Source organism: Loxodonta africana, chromosome 15 (genome assembly GCF_030014295.1).
Source record: "Loxodonta africana isolate mLoxAfr1 chromosome 15, mLoxAfr1.hap2, whole genome shotgun sequence".
NCBI lineage: Eukaryota > Metazoa > Chordata > Mammalia > Proboscidea > Elephantidae > Loxodonta > Loxodonta africana.
This window is the reverse complement of record NC_087356.1, coordinates 11,433,139-11,459,093: the sequence shown is the minus strand read 5'-3', so window position 1 is coordinate 11,459,093 and position 25,955 is coordinate 11,433,139. Positions and strand designations below refer to the sequence as shown.

The 25,955-nt window shown below is 44.5% G+C and overlaps 1 protein-coding gene across 5 annotated transcripts in view; it reads right to left on the bottom strand.

Moving 5' to 3' along the window:
• Positions 1-661: 661 nt before the first annotated feature.
• Positions 662-25,955, bottom strand: part of ECRG4 (ECRG4 augurin precursor) — a 57,346-nt gene continuing 32,052 nt past the window's right edge. For 2 of the 5 annotated variants that reach the window (XR_010317901.1, XR_010317904.1), the window contains 2 exons: positions 9,900-9,947; positions 1,981-2,093 (listed from right to left, as the gene is read on the bottom strand). Coding sequence is in view for 2 of the 5 variants with exons in the window: in XM_064268587.1 (XP_064124657.1) it covers positions 1,932-2,093; positions 5,755-5,912; positions 9,900-9,947; positions 17,757-17,835 (447 nt within the window). In the remaining 3 variants the exon portion in view is untranslated. Of the gene's footprint in view, positions 2,094-5,754; positions 5,913-9,899; positions 9,948-17,756; positions 18,028-22,380; positions 24,390-25,955 lie in introns of those variants that run through there. The other 3 variants (XM_064268587.1, XM_064268586.1, XR_010317902.1) reach the window with 3 other exon arrangements.

The following is a 25,955-nucleotide window of genomic DNA, read 5'->3' as shown; positions in this document are numbered from 1 at the left end:
CATGAACCAGAGACCTACATCATCCTGAGACCAGAAGAACTAGTTGGTGCCCGGCCACAACCGATGACTGCCCTGACAGGGAGCATAACAGAGAACCCCTAAGGGAGCAGGAGATCAGTGGGATGCAGACCCCAAATTCTCACAAAAAGACCATACTTAATGGTCTGACTGAGACTAGAGGGATCCCGGCGGTCATGGTCCCCAAACCTTCTGTTGGCCCAGGACAGGAACCATTCCCGAAGACAACTCATCAGACATGAAAGGGACTGGACAGTGGGTAGGTGAGAGATGCTGATGAAGAGTGAGCTACTTGTATCAGGTGGACACTTGAGACTGTGTTGGCATCTCCTGTCTGGAGGGGGGATGGGAGGATAGAGAGAGTTGGAAGCTGGCAAAATTGTCACGAAAGGAGAGACTGGAAGGGCTGACTCATTAGGGGGAGAGCAAGTGGGAGCACAGAGTAAGGTGTATATAAACTTACATGTGACAGTCTGACTTGATTTGTAAACATTCACTTGAAGCTCAATAAAAGTTAAAAAAAAAAAAAGATTACAGCCTTGGAAACTCTATGGGGCAGTTCTACTCTGTTCTTTGGGGTGGCTAGAAGTCAGAATCAACAGAATGGCAATGGACAGGGTTTTTTGTTGTTGTTGTTTGGTATATCAGAGCCTGAGGGATGGGGAAGCGACAGCACTGAGCACTGAAGGAAGTCTGGGAGTTAACTAGGCCAACTGGGGAGGGAGCAGCAGGGTGTGTTTGATGGAGGAGTTGATGGCTAGAGAGGCTGACTTACAGAACAAGGGAGTGAGGACAAGAGGGGACTGAAGAGCTAGGCTGGGGCCAGACCTCCTCGGATACATCAAGTATTTTCATCTTTATCCTAACAACAGTCAGAAGCTTTCACTCTGGGTATATTACAGGGATTAGACTGGAAATCCCTTTTAATAAGGTGGGTCATTAACTTGAATGGGAAGAGAAAAATACATTTATTTTTACTAATCTCTAATTCAAGTTTAGTTTTTTCTTCAATTATACATGTAGGCAGCCCACTGCAATAGTATTAACTCATCTGAGGCTTTGTCACCCTTAGGAATCAGCTGTTTCCTCACATCATAGTTGCTGTGGATGTCTCAATATCATTTACTGTCGCTACTTTAAAATTACAGTAGCTGTGTAGACCTGCCACTAGATCTTGTTTATTGCATGAAAAAGCACATTTATTGCTACAGTGAAACCTGTGAGAGCAGGAACTTGACAGAACTGCCTCATTTTTCCGTATCTCACATGTTTTCTGCCTTTGACAGGGTGCAGCCTTACCACTTCTCTATCATTCATTTCAGTGGAAAATATTTGAGTTTGCCTTCTCTGACAGGTTCCCACCTTATACAGGTTCCAGCTTTGGCAGGTTTTACTATATATTACAAACATGTCTTTTAAAATGCTGATAGTTTTTTTTTTTTTTTAATTGGCTTCCTTTTGCAATCCTTTGTGTTTTCTGTGTTTAAAAACATTATTCTTAAGAGATATTCCTAGACACAGAAAAGTTGAAGACTGTCTAAGAAGTACTCCTTGGAATAAATGACCAAATAGATGTTCTGTTCCCAGTAGTATGGCGTATTAGATAACCTGAGTAAACCCCCCAATGGGAACTAACTGTTGCCAGGTTAATTTTCACCCAAATAAATTTGCAGAGACTTTTTAACAAAATGCTTTTATTCCTATTTTTCAATGAGAGGCATTTTTAGGTACCTGCATAAAATATCAAAAGACATTTATATTTTTTGCTTAACTCTTTTTTTGTCACAGGAGCCTCTAGAAAAGGTGATAGAAAAGATCAGCTGAAATCAAGCAAAATGGAAACCAAATAGTTTGAGATTATGAGATACATGAAGAAAACCACTCCTGGTTTCTTGTACGCTGTGCGGGAGTGGTTAGTAGTCGTCGTAGTTAACACTGGCTCCATGCCTAAAGCTGTAGGAGCTACGGGGACCAATTGCAGCATCTTCATCATAGTGACGCTGGTAGTAGTCACCGTAATAGTCGTGCCCGTTTCGATTTCTGTTTAGCCAGTAGGTGATATCATCTTCAAATTTCTGGAGGAAACGAGAACTGATTTAAGGACGCACACTGCCTTAGACGACATCTTACCTAGGACTTTTCTGTTTGGTGGTTTTTCCTTAATGGTTAACAGCCCTTACTAAGAATAACTCCTTGTGATAGTACTCCTGTGCTCAGACGTCAACCCCAACCAGCTGGAAGGAATAAACTGACCAAAACTCTTTTGCCCCAAAGGAATGCATGCCAATACCTTTGAAAACTTGTCATACTAGTTGTAAATATACCCCAGACTTAAACGTTTTTCTCTTTTTGGCAAATAAAAGGGACTTTTGCCAGATGCTCTAACAACTTGGCCTGACCCTTAGGCCCTGCAAACATCTTATTGTGGGCAGACACTCTCTTACCTTTCCATTCTATTCCTGTGCCTAGACTACTATGCATTGCACATCCAAAAAACTAAACCAAACCTGTTGCTGTCGGGTCAGTTCCCACTCATAGCGACCCTATAGGACAGAGTAGAACTGCCCCACTGGGTTTTCAAAGAGCCGCTGGCAGATTTGAATGGTCAACCTTTTGGTTAGCAGCCGTAGCTCTTAACCACTGTACTGCCAGGGATAGCAGGTGCTTAGTAACTGTTGGCTGGATAAATCAAGCACGGCATTGGCATGTTATAGCTACAGGACAGGATATTTTCGGTGCTGTTGGTGGTACTTCTTTTATACCTGTGTTGTTTACAGCGTGCATTTATTCTTTCCACAAACATTTATTAAAGGGGCACAGCGTGTCAGGCACTGTGCTAGGTGCTAGACGGTCATCAGAAACAAATCAGACATTCCCTGCCTTCAAGAAGCCTACAGTGAGAGATAGGACAGTTGCAGTTAATAAAAAGAAAAAGACAAGAACTGAAGACGAGTAAGAGGCATGGAAGGACATTCAGGTTTATAGCTTGGGCAACTGGTGTTTGCTATTAATGTGTTTTTGAAAGCAGAGACGGATCTTTCTTTGGTGGTGGGGAAGGTGCACAATGAATTAAGATTGGTACTAATACATGTTGACGTTCAGGATCAGGTGAGAGATTTACTGTGAGGGCAAAAAGTAGGGGAGTGAATCCATACATGAGCCTAGAGAACCAGACTGGGTAGGTGGTGAGCCTGTCAAGGAGTCTGGGACACACCTGCATCCCAGCTGCTGTAAAACACAGATTCTTTGGCACCACTTCGCACCTCTTGGGTCACACTTTCTGGTGGCTGGCTCCCAGAAATCCGTACTCTTATTTTAATAAGATTGCTGGGAAACACTAACGTGTGGAGAACTTGGTGAGGCTGGATGCTGCTGCATACTATGTTGGTGTCCTCAACGCACCAACGGCTGCCCACCTTGGGTGAGAAGGCAGGATTTAGGCCACTTTGTGCTGTGCTGAGGAGCATGGTTCAAATTCCTCAGCTCCATTCGCTGAGCCTGAGGCCTTTGTAATCTTGCTAATCTTACCTCGTCCCCTTCGCCTTTAAGAAGACACTGGCTGCTCTGCCTCCCTCCCCACCTTTCTTTGCTCACATTACATCATCTTATTCCTTGGTTTTTGTTATTTTATAAGCTTGTTTAAAGTTTTGGCTAAAAATAAATAGTTGTAATAAATTTGTTTTAGTGGATAAAGAGCTAATGCAAACTCATCTTGCCTGTAGGAGAAGATCAAAGAGTTAGGGGACTCAAGTAATTCCACCATCAAAGACAACCACTGGTAACATTTTGCAGTGTTTCCTTCCAGGCTTTCCTGTGCACATGGTGTTACTGTCATCTTCCTTTATATCCATCTGTATTCTGTTTTCATCATCAGACATTTTAGCTATTTGCCCATGTGAAACTCGTAGTTCCCATTTTAATGAACTGTCTGATACAGATGCCAGGCAGATACCAAGAAAATACTAAGAATCAAGGACGTGCAAATTATTAAAAGATGATAAACCATTTTTACCTATCCAATCAGTAAAGGTACTATTTTTTATTTTATTTTCAATGAGAATACCAGATGATGTTGAAGGTGCTAGAAAATCGGTGCCCTCATACATGATTTTTGGGCCTATTTTGACAGGACTTAAAAGCGTGACCTTCTGCCCAAGCCATCCCAATGGCCAGAATGTAATTTTAAGTAAGGAACAAACTGCACACGACAGTACAAATCATAGCATCTATCTTTTGGGTTGTGAATGCTAGAAAGCTAATTCACAGAAGTGCTTAGAATCGTGCCTGGCACACTGGTTGCATGTGTTTAGCTCTTTGGACAGAAAAAAAAAAAGTGTATTTGAGTTAGCAAAAAAATAATAGTAGGGAACAAGAAGGAAATTGTCATACATCTGCATGATTTAATTTTATGCAGCCATTAAAAATGATATTTCTAAAGAGTTAATTTTTTTCCCACCCACTGCAGTATTTTGTGTGCACCCTCTGTTCGCAACACCAATACTGTGCCCTTTTGGGAAAACACTTCCGGCCACCCCAGTTGGAAATGCCGCCTGTGAAACGCTCATCTAGCGCCTGTCTGGACAGTGCAGGTTCCATGTTCCCTGTGCCTCTGTGTCTCACGTACACCTCTCAAAACAAGGGCTAGATTCAGCCTTGTCACCCACTCTGTAAAAACGCCCCGGTGCAGCAGAATCTAAGATTTAACTCTTGTCAAACTTTTCCCCGCCGCTGCCTTACCTGTACCTGTACCCCAGGTGGGCGTCTGATTATAAATATTCTTTTTCCTTAGTGGATTAGTCCATGAAAGCCATCTAGGAATGTGAATTGAAATTCATCTTTTCCCTCAAGTGGGTTGCCATATTTTTCCAAAAACATCTGCAAAGACCTGTCTCCTTTAAAAAGTCACTTTTTATCTCGTTCCATTATCCTCATGGGTCTTCGCATTGGTCTGGCCGTTTCTGAGGTTTTCTTAGGTAAAGCTGGAAATTTGTCGGGTGGTTGTGAGTTATTCTGAGGACACCCAGGCAAAATTGTACAAATAAGTTAATAGCCTTCCTAGGAAAATCAGGTTTTTCATAAATCTTAAAAAAAAAAAGTTTTCAAGTTGATTCTGACTCATGGTGAACCCATGTGTCAGAGTAGAACTGTGCTCTAATGGCTAATTTTTCAGGAACAGATACCCAGGGGTGGCGCAGTGGTTAAGAGCTACAGCGTGTTATGGCTGCTAACCAAAAAAAAGTCAACAGTTTGAATCCACCAGCCGCTCCTTGGAAACCTTATGGGGCAGTTGTACTCCGTCCTGTAGGCTCGCTAGGAGTCGGAATCGACTCGACGGCAACAGGCTTGGTTTTCTTTTGGGTTTTCTTCCAAGGTGCCTCTGGGCGGACTCAAACCTCCAACCTTTCAGTTACCAGCCGAGCACTTTAACCATTGTACCACCCAGGGACTCCTTAATAAGCCTAGGTCCAAGCCTTTTTGGTCTGTGGCTTCTCTGGAATTGCGCCTTCCAGACATGTCCTCCCTGCAGAGATTCTGAGCTGGGCTTAGTGTGATGGAGGAGAATTTCAGCTGATGCCCTGACAATGCAGGTAATGTCATCCAACGCCTAGATGGCCCTTGGCAGATAAGGGCGGAATGCATACTTTGGGGATGGATAAGCATTTTCTCTCTCCCCAAGCCATTCCTCTGGCCCCACCACACGGCCTGTAGGAAGTGAGCCCTCCAGCTGATACCTACAGCTTCATCAAAGCCCATGTACAGGAACTGCTGGTACCACTGCTGCACTTCCGGCCGCGTCCGGTCCCACAGCTGTCGCTTCTGGCGTTTCAGGCTGTTCAAGAATTCTTTCGCTTTGCTCTCATCAACAGCCACCGTAGGCTTCGTTGGAGCAGATGCTGTAATGATCCAATTCCCACCCCCAAAGAACAAAAAATTACGATTTTTCTTCCTAGGGTGAATCACTTTTACACATCCTGCTCCCACCCCACCAGACATAAGGTAGCTCTGACTGTTTCATTCTTAGCACAGTGTGCAAAAACTCCAGCCTAAGCCCCCACGGCCCCATGTTCCTGTTAGTAAGCTCCCCTTGCTGTGCACAGGCGGATGTTCAACATCTAGGGCTCTGGATAGGAACAAAGTTCAGCTTATCTGCAGCCCACTCACCAGGCCCAGACCCCAGGCTTCACACAGGGAGTCGTGGCTTACCGGTTACCGTCAAGCTGATTCCAATTTATGGTGACCCCCATGGGTGGCAGAATAGAACTGTGCTCCATAGGGTTTCCAAGGCTGTGAGCTTTCAGAAGCAGATTGCCAGGTCTTTCTTCCAAGGTGTCTCTGGGTAGGTTCAAACTGCTAAACTTTTAGTTAGCAGTCGAACACTTAGCCATTTGTGCCATCCTGGGATTCCTGAGTAGTGGCTCACCCCATGGGTAATAAAACTGGGTGTCTTGTGCTGGACATATATATGGTATATGTTCATTATATATACGGTATATGTTCGTTATATATACAAAGGAGGGGAGCGTGCTTGCTTCGAAGACAAAGTAAGAAAAAACTGGAATGATGGGCCCTGAAAGGGTAGGACTAGACGCAGTCTAGTGACATGGCCAAGTTCTCACATCAGTTTGCTAAAATACACAGTGCCACCCTAGGCTACCATCTCTGGGCCTCCTGGTCTGATTACTGATGATTCAATGAAGTCTTGAACTGCACTGGGCCTCGCTTTGACACTGCTTCCTCCAGCGTCTTTCCATCACAGTCTCAGTTGTTTAGAAGGTGCCACTTCAGGAAGATGCGCTCAAGGAAAGCAGCTGCCCCCCCCCCGCCACCTCCCCAGCTGTGTCATAGGGCTTGCCCCTTGTATCTAAACCTCTCTGAGCTTTTGTCCTCTCCCTCCCTATCTTAGTGTTATTATGAAGAACAAAATAATGCAAGTAAAGTGCCTGATATATTTGTTGGTGACATCAGGAAGTATTACCAGGGTTTGTTTTTTCACCTCTTGTTCATCTGTATTCTCCTCAGGGCCGGTTACAATATTTTGTACACAGTAGATAATATATATGTATTCCTGGTGTGAACTGAGTAAAGGCTGAGGTGGTTGTTAGGTGCTGCTGAGTCGGTTCTGACTCCTAGTGACCCATGTACAACAGACTGGAACACTGCCTGGTCCGGCCCCATCCTGACAATAATTGCTATGTTTGAGCCCATTGTTGCAGCCACTGGTCAGTCCATGTCGTTGAGGGTCTTCCTATTTTTCGCCGACCCTGTACTTTACCAAGTATAATGCCCTTCTCCAGGGACTCATCCCTCCTGACAACATTTCCAAAGTATGTGAGATGAAGTCTCACCATCTTCGCTTCTGAAGGAACACTCTGGCTGAACTTCTTCCAAGACAGGTTTGTTTGTTCTTCTGGTAGCCCTTGGTATATTCAGTATTTTTCACCAACACCATAATTCAAATGCATCAATTCTTCTTTGGTCTTCTTTGTTCATTGTCCAGCTTTCGCACGTACATGAGGCAACTGAAAATTCCACAGCTTGGGTCAGGCGTACCTTAGTCCCCAAAGTGACATCTTTGCTTTTTAACACTTTAAAGAGGTCTTTTGCAGCAGATTTGCCCAATGTAATACATTGTTTGATTTCTTGACTGCTACTTCCATGGGTGTTGATTGTGGATCCAAGTAAAATGAAATCCTTGACAACTTCAATCTTTTCTCCCTTTATCATGATATTGCTTATTGGTCTGGTTGTGAGGATTTTTGCTTTATGTTGAGGTGCAACCCATACTAAAGGCTGTAGTCTTTGATCTTCATCAGTAAGTGCTTCAAGCCCTCTTTTCTCTTTCAGCAAGCAAGGTTGTGTTATCTGCATATCATAGGTTGTTAATGAGTCTCCCTCCAATCCTGAAGCCCCATTTTTATTCACAGTCTAGTTTCTCAGATTATTTGTGCACTGTTTTTCTTCATATAGTCCAGTTTCTCAGATTATTTGCTCAGCATACAGATTGAGTAAGGATGGTGAAAGGATACAACCCTGATACACATTTTTCCTGATTTTAAACCACACAGTATCCCCTTGTTCTGTTCAAACTACTGCTTCCTGGTCTGTGTACAGGTTCCTCACGAGTACAATTAAGTGTTCTGGAATTCCCATTCTTCACAATGTTATCCGTAAAATTTGTTAGGATCCACACAGTCAAATGCCTTTGCATAGTCAATAAAACACAGGTAAACATCGTTCTGGTATTCTTGGCTTTCAGCCAAGATCTTCCGGACATCAGCAATGATATCCCCTTGTTCCATATCCTCTTCTGAATCCTGCTTGAATTCCTGGCAGTTCCCTGTTGATGTACTGCTGCATCGTTTTTGAACGATCTTCAGAAAAATTTTTCTTGGCTGAGGCAGTCCTGATTATCTCCACTGTTTGTTCTCTGATCCACCTTCAACAGGCCCGACCTCCGAGAATGTCCAGTCACCCCGAGCATCCTTTGAGTTGATGGCTCTTGCACAGCTGCCTGGCCCAGCGACCGAGGTGGACCAGGTCAGGTGAACCAGGTCCCCACGACTACTGGGGATGCTGGGAAAGATGCTGAAAGCTCTGCCGTAGGAGGGGAACTCCCCCCAGAAACTCTGCCCTGAGAGGGGCCACATACGGCCCAGGGACCTGTGGGGACCTCTGAGGGGCTGATTGGGAAGCACAAGAGTAAGTGCCCTAGGGCCCCCCTTGCAGAGCAGATTCCAGCTGACTAGAAGATCAGTTGCCTTAGGCTCGACTCCGACTCATGGCGACCCCACGTGCGTCCGCGTAGAACTGTGCTCCATGGGGTTCTCAGTGACGGGTTCTTCAGAAGTAGATCACCAGGCGTTTCTTCCAAAGAGCCTCTGGGTGGAGTCAGCCTTCCAGCTTTTCAGTTACCACCCAGGGGCCCCAGGTGTTAACCGTTCGCACCACTCAGGGACTCAGCCTACTAGAATCCCCAGTTAGGAAGGAGAAAAAAGAATAAATGATTAAAATGTTCACATCAGAAGTGTAGTCAAAACTGAGATGACGTGTTAATTTTATGGATGCAGATCAGAGTTCAGAGAGGGGAGACAGCATTCACAACGCCATACAATAGATTCAGTTGGTCCAGTTAATCTCCCTGATTAGGTCTGGCCTCAAGCCCATGTTTTGTGGCTCCCGACTGTCCTAGTTCTACTTCGTGTTGCTGCCCACCGAATTTATCTTAGAAGCGTTTTGCACGACAGGGGTTAGGAACAAAAAGGTTTTCCCGTTTCACCGCCCTTGCCCCTGTGAACAGCTAACTGGGTATAGAGTTGCACAACAATGCCATCCCCTGAGTACTCTGCCAACTGAGGTTTTCCCTACTTCAAAAGACAGGCTCTAAATTTAGACATGTGCTCTAAAGTGTTCCAGGGTTCTAAAACAAACAGCGTTCAATTAACATCGTGACACTGTTTCTTTTAGTTTTGAGTTCACAGACAGCTTTCAGAAAAACAATCTTCAAACATTCACCGGCGATAATATTTATCTCATAAAGTACGATACCACGTAACCACAGAATAAGGCCTTTTGATCTGCTAGCCTTTTAAGGAGTAAACACATTTGATTTTCCAAATACAAGACTCCAGTGAACACATTGAAGACGGCCATTTCATTTCAATCTAGTTAAGAATGCAATCTTTATCCAAACCGAAAAGACAAACCCACTGCCGTCGAGTCCATTCCGACTCGTAGCAACCCTATGGGACAGAGTAGAACTGCCCCATAGGGTTTCCAAGGAGTGACTGGTGGATTCAAACTGCCAAACTTTTGGTTAGCAGCCAAGTTCTTAACCTCTGTGCCACCAGGGCTCCAACCTTCATCCATTGAGGTATACTTACCTTCCCGTTTTTGAAGCATCAGCTTGAGTTTATTTCCACTTATGCCACCTAAAGGAATGAAAACAGAAATAAGTTTCAGAGTTGCCCCAAAGCCTTTAATTTCTCAAATGCCTCAATCAGAGTCAGAAGAAAGAACTGCATGCCCCCACCCTTGAGTTGGCCATTTGGCAATCCAGCAAAATGTGGATCATGTGAAAAGACTGGTTTCTCTTAGTAGTCCCCATCCAGTGTAATGGCCCCAGAGATGAGGTCAGAGCTGACACAGGGATCTTTTCCCATCATTCTTCCTTCATCCCCATATTCATACCCCCTGGAAAGCTATCATTCCTACACTGGCCTTGACCCTTTCCTTCTAACCAAGGCAACAATATACCACTAAGTCGTCAAAAGAGACATGGTCTCTATTTAATACACAGTATTTAATGCTTGCCCCATTACCCATCATGCCCAAACCAAAACCAAACCCATTGCCGTCAAGTCAATTCCAACTCACAGCAACCCTATAGGACAGAGTAGAACTGCCCTATAGAATTTCCAGGGAGCACCTGGTGGATTCAAACTGCTGACCTTTTGGTTAGCACCCATAGCACTTGACCACTATGCCACCAGGGTTTCAAACAAAACTCAGGCTGCCAGTGGCTAATGCTGGTGACCATGACCATGGGCACCAAGAGCATTACAATGTTATTCCCAGGGAAAAGCGGCACTGTTCTTTTAGTCCTCATGTAGTATTAAGAGGGCTACGCATCTGTCCTGTGTACCTTCCAGCCAACTTTTACTTTTCATGATTTAATGGGTTTAACATTGTTGTTGGCTGCTGTGGAGTTGGCGCTCAACTCATGGCAACCCCATGTCCAATGGGAATGGACCATTGTGATCCATAGGATTTTCATTGGCTAATTTTTCAGAAGTAGATTGTGAAGTCTTCCTAGTCCATTGTAGTGTAGAAACTCTGTTGAAACCTGTTCAGCATCACAGCAACATGCAAGCCCCCACTGATAGAGAGTGGAGGTGCACTGGCCAGGAATCAAACCTAGTCTCCCACATGGAAGGTAAGGATTCTACCACTGAACCACTGTTGGCCCCTAGTGGGTTGAATAGTGTCCTCCAAAAACCCAAGTCCACCTGAACCTCAAGATGTAAGTTTAGTGGGAAATAGGGTCTTTGTGGATGTAATTAGTTGAGGATATTGAGATCGTATTATACTGAAAATAGGGTGGACCCTAATCCAATGACTGGGGTCCTTATAAGAAGAAAAGAACATACAGACAAGGCTATGTGAAGATAGAGATAGCCAGAGATTGGAGTTATACCATCACAAACTAGAGAATACCTGGGGGCGTCAGAAGCTAGGAAGAGCAAGGAAAGATTCTTCCCTAGAGCATTCAGAGGGAGCATGGCCCTGCCAACACCTTGATTTCGGACTTTGTCTTCAGAACTCTGGAAAACTACATTTCTGTTGTTTTCAGCCACTTAGTTTGGTTGTGTTTAAGCCAGCCAAACTCTGTTATGGTAGCTGTAGAAAATTAGAACACATGGGTAACCAGACACGCACATGCTCAACTATTTTGGACTCTCAAAAAATTGATTTAGTGTTCAAACTGGGTGTCTATATAAATAGTGCTTTTTGATTTTCCAGAGAGTAAACTGGAAAAAAAGAATTAGTGTCTATATAACTTCTATAATGTTTATTATGTGTCAGGCACTATTCTAAGAGGTTTGTTGTTGTTGTTGCCATCGAGTCGGTTCCGACTCATAGCACCCCTATGCACAAAACACTGCTCGGTCCTGCGCCATCCTTACAATCGTTGTTATGCTTGAGCTCATTGTTGCAGCCACTGTGTCAATCCACCTCGTTGAGGGTCTTCCTCTTTTCCGCTGACCCTGTACTCTGCCAAGCATGATGTCCTTCTCCAGGGACTGATCCCTCCTGACAACATGTCCAAAGTATATAAGACGCAGTCTCGCCATCCTTGCTTCTAAGGAGCATTCTGGTTGTACTCTTCGAAGACAGATTTGTTCGTTCTTTTGGCAGTCCATGGTATATTCAATATTCTTCACCAACACCACAATTCAAAGGCGTCAACTCTTCTTTGGTCTTCCTTATTCATTGTCCAGCTTTCACATGCATATGATGCGATTGAAAATACCATGGCTTGGGTCACGCGCACCTTAGTCTTCAGGGTGACATCTTTGCTCTTCAACACTTTGGAGAGGTCCTTTGCAGCAGGTTTGCCCAATGCAATGCGTCTTTTGATTTCCTGACTGCTGCTTCCATGGCCGTTGATTGTGGATCCAAGTAAATTGAAATCCTTGACAACTTCGATCTTTTCTCCGTTTATCACTTCTGCCATATACAATGTAAAATCAGAACTTGTATCTCCCTCAGGAGCCCTGGTGACACAGTGGTTAAGAGCTCAGCTGCTAACCAAAAGATCAGCAGCTCTAATCCACCAGCCACTCCTTGAAAACTCTATGTATGGGGCAGTTCTACTCTGTCCTATGGGGTCATTATAAATTGAAATCGACTGGATGGCAATGGGTTTGGTTTTGGTATTTCACTCTGACCCTGTCTACATGGGAGGATTTTTTTAAAAAATAAATTCATGTCAAGTATCTTTTTATTTTCTTTCATTTCTTTTTTATGGGGTGCAGTGGGGGAGCAAAAACTTTAAAATGTGTTTTGAATAAAAAACATTCTGAGACCAGAAGAACTAGATGGTGCCTGGCCACAACCGATGACTGCCCTGACAGGGAGCACAACAGAGAACGCCTGAGGGAGCAGGAGATCAGTGGGATGCAGACCCCAAATTCCCATAAAAAGACCAGACTTAATGGTCTGACTGAGACTAGAGGAATCCCAGCAGTCATGGTCCCCAAACCTTCTGTTGGCCCAGGACAAGAACCATTCGCGAAGACAACTCATCAGACATGGAAGGGACTGGACAATGGATTGGAGAGAGATGCTAAGGAAGAGTGAGCTACTTGTATCAGGTGGACACTTGAGACTGTGTTGGCATCTCCTGTCTGGAGGGGAGATAGGAGGGTAGAGAGGGTTAGAAACTGGCAAAATTGTCATGAAAGGAGAGACTGGAAGGAGGGAGCGGGCTGACTCATTAGGGGGAGAGTAAGTGGGAGTATGTAGTAAGGTGTATATAAGCTTATATATGACAGACTGACTTGATTTGTAAACTCTCACTTAAAGCACAATAAAAATTATTTAAAAAAAAAAAATCACACTGTGTAGCTAGAAAGAGAAAGCACACTCACAGCCAAGGATCACAGGCTGGCTGCCCACAGCTGAACTCTGCCTGCAGACATATATTATTATAGGGCCCAATGTCTGCAAAAGTTGAATCTGAACACGTTTAGGCCAAAGTGATTCAGTACACTTCATGGTCCCCATAGGCTGCTATACTTCATCTACTTCAGTTGCTTGCCTATTCCTCAGTAGGCATTTGAATTTGCATCCCCTTTAAGTGCTACCCGACTGTCTTTACAGTATTGTGCCAGTCCAGGAGCTTGCTGGCCTGATCTCTGAGATGGGGTAGGAAACCTGCTAGGACTTCCCCAGCTTGTTTAACACGCAAGCACCAACCTCACGATTCATGAGTAGGGTGACCACACTTCTGGTTCTCCCAGGACAGTCCCAGTTTAGGCCTGTTGTCCTGGCATAATTGATGATAGTGCCTCCTTTCATCCTCAAAGTGTTCCAGCTTGGGTGATAAATTATATGGTCACCCTCGTTTTACAGGCTTAATGGAACAGCCAGAAGTGACTTGGGAAGAATTTCTAGGGACCACAACATCTCTGATGGGGATGCTGACTTAAGGTGGGGGAGGCACAGAAGATATTGTCTCCATGTCTTCCAAAGGAAAGCTGGGTATCTCTGCTAATAGCCCAGTGTGCAGCAAGCAGCCCATCAAAGAGATTCAGTGCTTTTCATTTCATTTCATGCTCGGTATTGGTCTACAGTGATGTGGCTCTTTAAAAAGAAATTGCATCTGAGATACATCTATTGGTCCCATCACATTCAGACTAAAGGAGAATGAAGAAAACCAAAGACACAAGAAAAATATTAGTTCAAAGGACTAATGGACCACAGCCTTCACCAAACTGAGTCCAGCACAACTAGATGGTGTCCGGCTACCACCGCTGACTGCTCTGACACGGAGTACAGTAGAGGGTCCTGGACAGAGTGGGAGAAAAATGTAGAACAAAATTCAAGCTCACAACAAAAAAGACCAGACTTACTGGTCTGACAGAGACTGAGGAAACCCCTGACACTATGGACCCCGGACACCCTGCTAACTGAGAACTGAAGCCACTCCCTAAGTCCACCCTTCAGCCAAAGATTAGACAGGCCTATAAAACAATAACACATGTGAGGAATGTAATTCTTAGTTCAATCAAGTATACGAGGTCAAAAGAGAAATACCTCCCCAAAAGCAAAGATGAGAAGGCAAGAAGGAACAGGAAAACTGGACTAATGGACACGGAGAACCCAGGGTGGAAAGGGAAAGGAGGAAAGTGCTGACACATTGCAGGATTGCAACCAATGTCATGAAACAATTTGTGTGTAGATTTTTGAATGGAAAACTAATTCACAATCTTGGGCTGCATTAATAAATGGATTACCATTACTCATTGCCTTCGAGTCAATTCCAACTCATAGTTACCCTATAGGACAGAGTAGAACTCATAGTGACCCTATAGGACAGAGCAGAACTGCCCCATAGGGTTTCCAAGGAGCAGCTGGTGGATTCAAACTGCCCACCTCTTGGTTAGCAGCCAAGTGCTTAACTTCTGCACCACCAGGGCTCCAACCGATTAAAGCATAACACGTTGGAAAAAAAAAAAAGGAAACGATTGTCCTATTTCTGTTCCATCACTTCTTTGATCTATGGTGTGAAGTTCATAACATCATTTTAAGAAGCTCATAGAAAAACTGGAGCTGTGGTCGGAGGAATTTGTCCAGGGTGGACAGGGGCCCAAACATTTGTTATATGAGAAAAACTTAAAATAACTTGGGTGCAAGAACTGCAAGAACTGAAACTTCTGGGAGGAGTGCCATGCATCTGAGGGACCGTTCCGTCACAGACTAGGGCATGAAGTAAAGTTTCCAACAGCTGGGCAGCCTTCCAAAGATGGAATGAGTTGCCCCAAGAGGTTTCTGGTCAAGAGTTGCTAGACAGTCTGAGCATAAATAAATAGGCATAAGCTTGTGACAAGATGGGAATGTTTAATTAGATGAGGGTGGGACTACTGTATTTTTACCCAAATAATGCGCACCTTCTATGTTAGTGTTTGCCAACCTCACCCTCCTTCCCCTGTAAAACAATTAGCATAGTGCACGTAACAGAATACCTCACAGGGGGCAAATACAAAGAAGGTGCACGTTATTTGCATAAAAAATCTGGTTTTCTTAAAGGCTGTACTTCCCTTCCAATCTTAAGAGTCAGTGAAAAGAAAAATCTATGAAAACATTTGCCAAAGACAGATAAGCTCCTTGGCACTAATATCAGCATTCCCTAACGTCTTAACATTTGTTGGTCTCTAACAACTCACAGGGTAGCACACACAGAGCTAAATATCGTCCCTCCATCTGTTTGCCTTCTGTAAAAGTTCTTCACAATTAATGAATAGACTGTGGTTTTGATGTTGAAATAGACATAGAATTTAGGCATTAGCAATGAGGCTGCAATTTCTTGCACCAAATGTATATATACATATAACTATTGCTCCAGAAATGTAAACCTCACCAAACCTCAGCTATACAACTGAAAAGCACAGGTAAGTCCTAAATTATAAATTATTGATGTTGCCACTGTGCCAATTACTACATGCTGAACTATAAGTATTAATACATCTAACTGGACACCAAACTAAATTTGTTTGAATAAAGGAATAAAGAACAAATGAATAGCTGTGACTTTTTTTTTTCTGTATTATGGATTTTCTATGCCAACATCATCAGTTACTCTTTCTAGGCGTGATACTAGATTCCCTAATTTACCAAACCTGGTTACCTTGCATCGATCTCCCAACAGTTTCAGGATTGCATGATGTGACTTCCTAGTTGCTAACTATTAATACATTGATCAAAAGGGACAGTGGGTTTTTTTTTTTTTTTCTTCATTAAATGTTCTTTAGGTAGCAGAGAGCCATTTTGGGGACTCTACATAATATAAAAAAAAAAAAATTTTTTTCATGTTATGTCCTAAGAACTTATCATATTTCAGCTCAAAGGTAATATCTTAACCAAGTCTTATTGCTAAATTATGAACTAGATAAAATATGGGTCCTGAAAAGGAATGGCTTATAGCCAAATACTTGTTCAGATGTACTTCTTAAAATGGGATGAACTACTAGGGTGAAGTAGGGAAGTCATGTAATGGGAAATTGTTGACTAGCAGCCCCTGTGGTTGTAACTAGGAGCCCTGGTGGTGCAGTGGTTAATACCTCAGGCTGCGAATCAAAAGGTCGACAGTTCGAATCCACCAGCCGCTCCATGGAAACCCTGTGGGGCAGTTCTGCTCTGCCCAATGGGGTCGCTATGTGTCAGAATCGACTTGATAGCAACGGGTTTGATTTTTGGGTGGTTGTAACGAGAACAACAGTAATTCTCCCCACTTGAACAGGTCCCCTGCTGTTCAAGTGCCTCAAAGGCTCCCCCCTTAATGGTGACTCCGGTTTTCCATACCTGTTTTGAATAATAAGCAAAATATAGGAGCTGAGCAACCAAGTTTGCTTTCAGTTTACATTTTCCAGTGCCCAGTGACTTTGAGTGGATAAAGCACCAGTCTGGAAGCAGGATCTGCTGGCTTGATCAGGAGCTTACTTAGGCAAATCACTTAACTCCTTCCAGCATCAGTACCCTCAGCTGTAAAACTGGGGCCCCAGTACGTGCCCCACAGAGTTGTAAGGAGCAAAGGCTCGCATGTGTACCTGTGGCTACTTGTGAGCCATAAAGGATTATATAATGTATCAGGACAAAACATGCTGTTTCAGGTCGCAGTTCTTAAGAGGTGGAGCGGGAAGACTTGCTTGATTCCGGCTCTCATTTCTCTTCTACCCCCTTTCTCCTCTCACCCCAATCTGCTCTCTGTTTTTGTGTTCTCCTTCGTATTCCCCCTTAATACTTCTCCCCTTCCTCCCTCATCTCACAGCTTCCCTGGCTCAGGGCTTTGCTCCTGCCTTTTCTTGCAAAGTGGCCCTGGCCTCCCCGGGTTCATGTATCTGTGCACCCACCAAACCATTTCATTATGAGTATCTGTATAAAGTGTGTACTTTTTATGGGGAATGAACCTGGAACTTTCAACAGATTTGTGGAGGATTCCATGAAGTAGAAAAGGAGTGTTTCACCTCTCTGGGGTGTGAGGCCTGGGTCTGCGCTTTGCAGACCTGGAACTTGGCCTGAGAAGGGCAGCAGAAACTCCGTTGCCTAGTGACCGCCTGGGAGGAAAGGGAGGTGATGGCGCCATCTGCCTCCCCCCTCGGTCCCGGAGGGCATCACCTTGCTTAAAGTCCTCAGTAACCCTTTGCGCCTTACATTAATTCTGAAACACTTCTTACCCCTCCCCCCCCCCCCACTTTGGACGCCTGGCTCTGGATCTTTCCCAAGGTTACCCCGCAGATCTGAGGTCGCCCAAGTGCCACTTCCCCCTCCTTTAAATGCAAAACTCTAAACCTGGTGTTCCATCAACTCTTGCCCTTTGACCTGGCTAAGGATAGGGTCCCTACTCCCGCCGCCTCCGTCACCAATCACCCTTCCCCGGGAGCTTCAGCAGCGCTACCTTGAACCAAGCCCAGCCTCGAGCCAGGGCACGGCTCAAAGCCTGGCGCCGCCTCACTCACCTGGGCCCTGGCAGAGCAGGAGGAGCAGCACCAGTCCGGTCAGGGCCAGGACGGCGGGCGGCGCGGAGGAGGTGGCCATGGCTGCGGGGCTGATGAGGTGCAGTGGGGCCGGAGGGCGACGGGCGCACGCTGAGCCGCTGCGTCCGGACTGGAGGTCACGCCGGAGAAGAGGGGCCTTATCTACCCGACGCGTGCAAACCGGGCACAGGCGGGCAGGCGCCGCTCAATTCGCTCCTTTCATTGCTCCGGGCGGGACAGGACGCGGCCCGGCGACGCGCCAGGGGGCAGCTGGCCAAGGCGGCCGTGCCCAGCGCTCGGGCGAGCGCCCCCGAGGCCCCGGGCTGCCTGCACACGGCCAGCCGCCCCCCCTCACCCCCCTCGACCCCAAAGGGGTAGCCGTCCCTCTGCTCCAAGGCAGCGCGGCTTCCCGATGCTGGGAGCGCCCAGGGGACCCCCGGAGAGACTACGGCGGTGCCGGCGCTGCCAGCTGCGGAAAGCAGCGAGGACAGAGCTTAGTTCCAGCGGTATATGGAAGGGCTCGTAGGAACCCAGGAAAAGGGAAAACGCTTTCCAGGCACGGGGGTGGTGGTGTGTGTGAAGGGGTGGGGAGGTGGAGGGCGGAGTGTTTGCCAGATTCCGGCTCTCCTTTCTCTTCTGCCCCACTTTCTCCTCTCACCCCAACCTGCTTTCTCACTGTTTTCCCGTATTCCGGGTTAATTCTTCTTCCCGCCTTCCCCCACCTCACAGCTTCCCTGGCTCAGGGCTTTGCTCCTGCCTTGTCTGATGAAGTGGCCCTTGGAATTTCCTCGGTTCCCCACGCTGCCCTTACAGATGCCTTTGGCAGGGCTGTGTGCTGTGATATTTTGAAGACTTCACAGTCTGGCCTCAAAGCTGCCGTCCAGGAAAACATCCCACCGCAAATAATTCCAGTCGAAAAGGCTTTCAGAAACCAAGGCAAGGGTGAGCTTTGTAGGTGGTAGAAAAACAAACCCTGACCAGTTGTGCTGTCTGTAAGCCATGCACATTTAAATGATAAAGTGTTCTTGTTAGTTGCCTTTGAACGGATTCCAACTAGTGGTGAATAGAATAGAACTGCTCCATAGGATTTTAGATGTTAATACCATACCATACCCATTGCCACGGAGTCGATTCCCACCCATAGCGACCTTATAGAATAGAGGAGAACTGCCCCATAGAGTTTCCAAGGAGCACCTGGTGAATTCAAACTGCTGGCCTTTTGGTTAGCAGCCGAACTCTTAACCACTATGCCACAAAGTGAGGCCTAATAAAAATGAAAAACTGCCATCTCAATATAGAGGTCTATTCAGATACAGAGGACACATGAAAGGCAGTGTGGGGTGATGCATGAAAACTAAGACAAACTTGTCCCCACTTCCTGTGACCTTGAACAAGTCCCCTAATTAATCTCCCTGTACCTGTCTACGAAACGGTGGCAATGTAAAATTTACCTTTAGGGCCCTTCCCATCTAAGATCTGATCTGAACGGAACCCAGCCGATTGCCTCTGTTCTTAATCTCTTTCCTCACTTTTTACACCTCCCAGTGTTAAGTGCTGGCTCTCTCACTGTATAATTAGCTCCCCTCGTAATGCAGTTGGGCTCCTCCACCAGGCAGTGAGAAAGAAATATATTAGCATTGAGTTAGAAAAGACAGATGATAGCTGAGAAAAGAGACTGTGAGGAGGCCTGAGAGAATAACGATGACTCGGGTTGCACAGGCTGCCCGAGGAGGCAGTGAGTGTCAGAAAGAGAATGTCCTACATCAAGTTATCATCGGGAAATGCTTATAAACCCTGGGGAAATGGTGGAATGGATGGTAGGGCTACAAAAGCAGCTAGGCATATATTTACTTTTGCCTAAGAGCAGGAAATGTCTTATTAGAAAAGAAAATCAAAGCAATAGAAAGCCAGTGTTCTGTTTGGATTGGTTTAGAACATAAATTAAGCATATTAATTGTAATCTCTTATTTATCTCCTGGAGATCAACCTTACCTTCTCCCCTCCACCCTCCAAGCAGAATCTCCAGGAGTTTTAAATCTCTTAACTAGGATCTGATCAGAACTGAGTTTACGCAGCTAGTGAGGTCAGTCAGCCCCCTCCCTGGATTTTTTTTTTTTTTCCTGCTATCTTTGGGCGGCAGATTTGCATGTCATGCCTTCCCGTCCCATCTCTTCATGTTTACAGTTAAAAACTCATGGTGGCAATTTTATTTTTGCTAATTTAAAGATTCCACCGTAAAAATTTAAAATAAAGATTCCAAGAAAAGTTTAAAAGGTCTGCTTTAATTAGCTTGGACAGTTGTAGGACTTGAAGAAAAAGTAAATATGAAATCCTAATTTTATATGGTCCTATATTTTTTAAAAATATTATTTTAAGTGTAGAATTAGTAGGAAAAATCAAGGATCCTACAGAAAATTATTTTAAAATAATTACCAGTAAGATCAAAAAAAAAAAATTTTTTTTTTTTTGTTTTTTACCAGTAAGATCACACACACACACACATACACACAAAACATTTCCTGAGAATTAGACCTTGACTTTTCTCCTCAGGGAGAGAATACCAACCAAAAGAAATCAAACTCGTTGCCGTTGAGCCCATTCCGACTCATAGTGACCCTATAGGACAGAGTAGAACTGCCCCATACAGTTTCCAAGGAGTGCCTGGTAGATTTGAACTGCTGGCCTTTTGGTTAGCAGCCAAGCACTTATTCACTAGGCAACGGAGAGGATAGAGAAAAGGTCATTCACATGCCGCCCTCCAACCTGCTACAGCCCACATCCAGCAGAGGTGCGGGGTGGAGCAGCACCTTCAGGATAAAGGGCAGTGATTAGAAAGTATGGCCAGAGGAGTACACTGATCGCAAATCTTCTATTTAAAACGAACTTTACAGTTTCTAACCAAGAAGGTAAAAATGACGACCATTTGCTCTAAAGGGTCCATTTTGTAATGTGCAGAAACAAGAACGGTTTACAGTAGGCTTCACAGATCTCTTTCAAGTGGGAGTTTACACATTCTACAAGGAGTCCTGGTGGCACAATGATTAAGCGCTCAGCTGCTAACTGAAAGTTTGGTAGTTCGAACCCACCCAACAGCTGTGCAGAAGAAATACCTGGCTGGCTATCTGCTGTGGTAAAGATTTGTTGTTGTTGTTGTTGTGTGCCCTTGAGTCAATTCCAACTCATTGTGATCCCGTGTGTCAGAACAGAACTGCTCAATGGGGTTTCCCAGGCTGTAATCTTTACGGAAACAGATCACCAGGTCTTTCTCCCACGGAGCAGCTGGTGGGTTCAAACTGCTGACCTATCGTCCAGCAGCGAGCTCCTAACCTTAGCGCCATGCCACCAGGGCTCTTCTGTAAAAATTACAGCTTAGGAAGCCCTGTGGGAGCAGTTCTGCTCTGTCACCTGGGGTCGCTGTGATCTGACTTTACTGACACCTAACAACAAAACAACAACATAAAACAGTGTTCAGAGCACTCTCGTCCACCTGTCTCATCTAATTTTTTATTCCCTTTCATTCATGTTGGGCCTATGGTTATTTTGATACTACCCGTGGGGTTTTTGTCTCTCTCCCATCCAAACATGGAGGAGTTAAGTTTTAGAGGAAGGCCAGGAAAGATTGGCTACTTTGGTCAGGTCTCTATGGACCATTAACACCTCTGTAAAGATCTCTAATTATCACCAATTCTTTCAGTACCAGTTTATGAGGTGTGACGAAATCCCCCGTAATTCCCACAAGGTAAAACAGCTCTATTAATAAACAATGAGTGTCCTGTACCACTAACCACTCCACTTCATAAAGGACTGTTAAACTCAGGTGCTCTACCTGGAGACCGTATATAATTTCTGGGGCCCACAGACACCCAAGTTCCTTTCCATTCATTTGTTTGTTCAACAGTGTTCACTCATAAAATATTACCTATGTGTGAGGCACTGTGAAGAGTCCTTTTCTTTTCATTCACTTGAATCTGTTATCCCCCTCCGTACAAGACCCTCCTTCTCCCTCTGTTAAAACAGGTCTCATTCTTTATTCCAGTGTTTCTCAAATTTAGTATAAAAATCCCAAGGTGCTTGTTAAAGTAGGTTCCTGGGTAACACTCCCAGAAATTCTGGTCTAGTAGGTCTTGGGAGCCCTGGTAACGCAGTGGTTAAGAGATATGGCGTGCTAACCAAAAAGGTCAGCAGTTTGAATCTACCAGCTGCTCCTTTGAAACCCTACGGGCAGTTCTTCTCTGTCCTGTACGGTCGCTAGAGTCCAATCGACTCAGTGGCAGTGGGTTTGGTCTTGGGTTGCCATGAGTCAGGATCGACTCCACGGTAATGGTTTGATTTTGTTTGATTCTTTTTTATTTTGTTTTATTTTAGGTATTGGCTAGGGCCCAGGGATCTGCATTAAAAAAAAAAAAGATTTCTGGAGGGCTCTGGTAGAAGTACTCCTTCACAGTATACTTTGAGAAACTGAGGCATTCTACTCTCCACAAAGACTCCCCTGCCTCAGGCCTCAGTCTTCGTTCGCCTGGCTTCAGGCACTTCCACAATGTGCATCTTCTGCCCTCATACACCATGCCCACCACAGCCCTTCCCAGGGGTTTCATTTCTGCGATCAGTGCAGTAGCTAAGAACACAGGCTTTGGGTTCTACTTCCTGTTGTGTTACGAACTAACTGTGCGGGTAAATCAGTGTCCTTTCTAGGCCTGGGTCTGTAAAATGGGGGAAATGCTATCTAGTATACTGGGTTAATGGAGCCCTGGTGGTGCAGTGGTTAAGAGATCAGCTGCTAACCAAAAGGTTAGCAGTTCAAATCCACCAGCTGCTCCTTGGAAACCTTATGGGCGGTTCTACTCTGCCCTATAGGGCCGCTATGAGTCAGAATCAACTCAATGGCAACAGGTTTGTGTGTTTGTTCGTTTTTATATTGGGTTAATAGATAACATGCACAGAGCCTAGAATATAGTAAGCACGTAACAAATATTAGGAATTTTTACCATTATCAAAAATCCCCTGCCAACCTCTCCATCTACACAGCACTCTGACATCTGTCTGCTCCTTCCGCCTCCCACCAGCCTCTGCCAAAACCAAAAAGTCCGTGGTCCGTGAGTGGATTCTGACTCATGGCAGCTTCACATGTGTCAGAGTAGAACTGTGCTCCATGGGATTTTCTTGGCTGTAATCTTTATGGAAGCAGATCACTAGGGATCTCTTCTACAGCACGGCTGGGTGGATTCGAACCACTAGCCTTTAGGTTGGTAGTAGAGCACAAATGGTTTGTGCCAGGTGCTTAATGAGCCAGGAGTTATTGACCCTTGTTTTGGACTGATCCCAACCCACCCCACAGAGTTGTCAGATTGACCTTCCTAAACATAGCCTTGACATGATGTTCCCTACCTCCGAATGCCAGTGACCAAAGCAATCTTCCCAATCTGACTTCCAATCTTCAGGAAATGTGGCGACAGAGGAGCATGTTAAATAACATCACACCATGTGAGTGCAAACAGCCTAAGCCTAATCCACACTGAGGGAAAGTCTACAGGACAAATAAATGGCGTGGAGAAGTAGGCAAGGCATGAGATATAGCACATCAACTAAGAGGCGTATCAACTATACACAGTGTAGGACCTAGCTTAGATTATGAATCACAAGAAGAAATACGATAGGAGACATTTCATCATGGAGTGGGTTTTATATTAAGACTATTATTTTTTTTAGGTGTGGTTAGGCCCTTATCTTTTCAAGATACACACTGTAGTCTTTATGAACAAAGTGATATGGTATCTGGGATTTGCTTTAACATATTTCAGGGAAAGAGATTGACGAAGTATTGATAATTCTTTCTCTAGGAAACCACTTATACATCCATTGCCCCCCAATTGTGACATATATAAGGGTACCATTGTTCTACTGTCTGTGTATATGTAAAATTTTTCATAACAAAAAGTTAAAAAATACATAGGATTTTAGTTACACCTTATTGACCATAGAATATATGACCTTCACATGTCATTCAGACTCTCTATTTAGCTTTTAAACATATACAACAGTTATTTTTTTCCTTATACTTTTCTGCAAGTTCTCTGATTTCCCACAAAACTCAAAGCTTGAAATAGACTCTGCACCTTCACAGCTTCACAGCTCTATCCACAACACTGGGAGCCCAGTGGGCTCCCGTCTCTGCTAGTCAAAACCCTCTGTTTCAGTTGTTTATCACTTCATAAAAAAATTACCCCAAACTTAGTGGCCTCAAACAACCACCATTTTATTATAGCTCATGATCGTGTGTGTTGGGAAATTGAGCCGGGCTCAGAAGAGCGGTGCCTGTGCTCCACTTGGTGTTGATGGAGGTTACTCAATAGCACTCAGCTGGCAGATGGGCTAGACTGGGGAATCCAAGATAACTTCACTCCCATGTCAGGCACCTTGGAAAGGATGACTGGAAGGCCGGACACAGAAAAGATTGTCAGCTGAAGCACCTACGTATGGCCTTTCCAGCATGGCAGTCTCAGAGTACTTTGTGCTATAATGTGACAGCTCAGAACTTAGGGTGTCCAGAGAAAGTGTTCCAAGATCAAGTCTTCAAAAGACAAGAAGAGGAAGCTGCCAGGATCTTGAAGTCTCAGCCTGGAAACTGATACAGATCAATTTCATTGTATTCCATTGTTCTAAGCAGCTGAAGAACCCACCAGGATTCAGGAAAAGGGATACAGACCCCATTTCTCAAGAGGAAGGTGTCAAATTATCTGTGGCCGTCTTTAATCTATCATCCCATCCATCTTTCAAGGCTGACCTCAGATGCTATGTCCTCCAGGACACCTTCCTTACTTCCTCCAATAGGCCAGGAACACACTTTCTTCTAAGTTCCTACAACCCTCCTGTTGCCAGTGAATGTTTTCCCTTCCTACCTTAGTTTTATTTGTGTGCATTATTTAACTTTTCTCCCTTAGATTTTAAGCTTTTGAGTGCCTCAATTTGTTCTTTTTTACTATCCCATAGAACCAAACACTGGATAAATATTTGATGAATAGATGTTGCCATCCAAAAGTAAATCTGTGGTTACACAGATCTTGTATAAACGAGATCATTTAGTATGATCCTGCTTATTTTTTCTTTAAGTTTGATATTAGAAAATTATATGCTCAGTATCAAAAATGCATAGCAAATCTTTTGTTATATCTGTTTTTATCACAATAAAATAAACAAACAAAAAAGCCAGCACACAGCAGCAGCCCGCAAACAGTCATCATGAAGGACTACTGAGGACCCACCAAATGCCAGCTTGAGAAACTGTTTAAAACTAAGGACCAGCAACCACCGGGTTAATTTTCATGCTCAGTGGTGGGTCCTCAAACCTACTTTCCTGTTTATTAAGCAAGTTTCCATGTTGGAATTTTAATAACTTTTGCCATTTGAAATAACTAACTGAAGCCAAAGGCAGGGAGGGGGGGAAGTTTCCTTTCAGTCTAAAAAAATATTAAGAAGCACAAAGTCGTTATTATGCACAGCTCCAGCCAACCCACTGAGGGGTTCTGTGAGCAGGGCCTGAGGAGAGGAGCCCAGGTTAGGGAAGGTAAGTGTTGATCCCAGCAAGGGAGCCTGAAGACGGCCAGAGGCTCCAGAGAAAGGGCTTTCTTATTTGTACGGGACTGCTGGTGAAATGATGAGATTAAAACAGATAAACACAGTTTCTAACCTCTTCTGGACTTGAATTTACAGACTTTTAACCAAAAAGGTAAAGAAGGGCCAAGGAGAATAGACATTAACCAGACTGCCATGGTTAAAGAGCGGCATGGCTACTCATGTAAGAGCAGCCCTTAGAATAATTCCCCACTCATACTTTCCCCAATTCCCTTGTGGGACAGAAGGTCCCTGTATGGTGCAAGCAATTTGCTCTCGGCTACTAACCAATTTTTTTTTTTTTTTACTAAGCAAAAGGTTATTTGAACTCACAGCAGTGCCACAGAAAAGAGCCCTGGCGATACACTTTCATAAAGATTACAGCCAAGAAAAACCCTATGGAGCACAGTTCTATTCTGATATTCTGTAACACATGGAGTCTCTGGAATGGACTTGATGGCAATGAGTGGTTTTTTTGTTTTGTTTTTTTTTTTGGTTTGTAGGGACAGAGGACTTACAGTGAATTTCTTAATATGAAACTGTGATGTGATGAATTGCTTTTATATAGCCTTT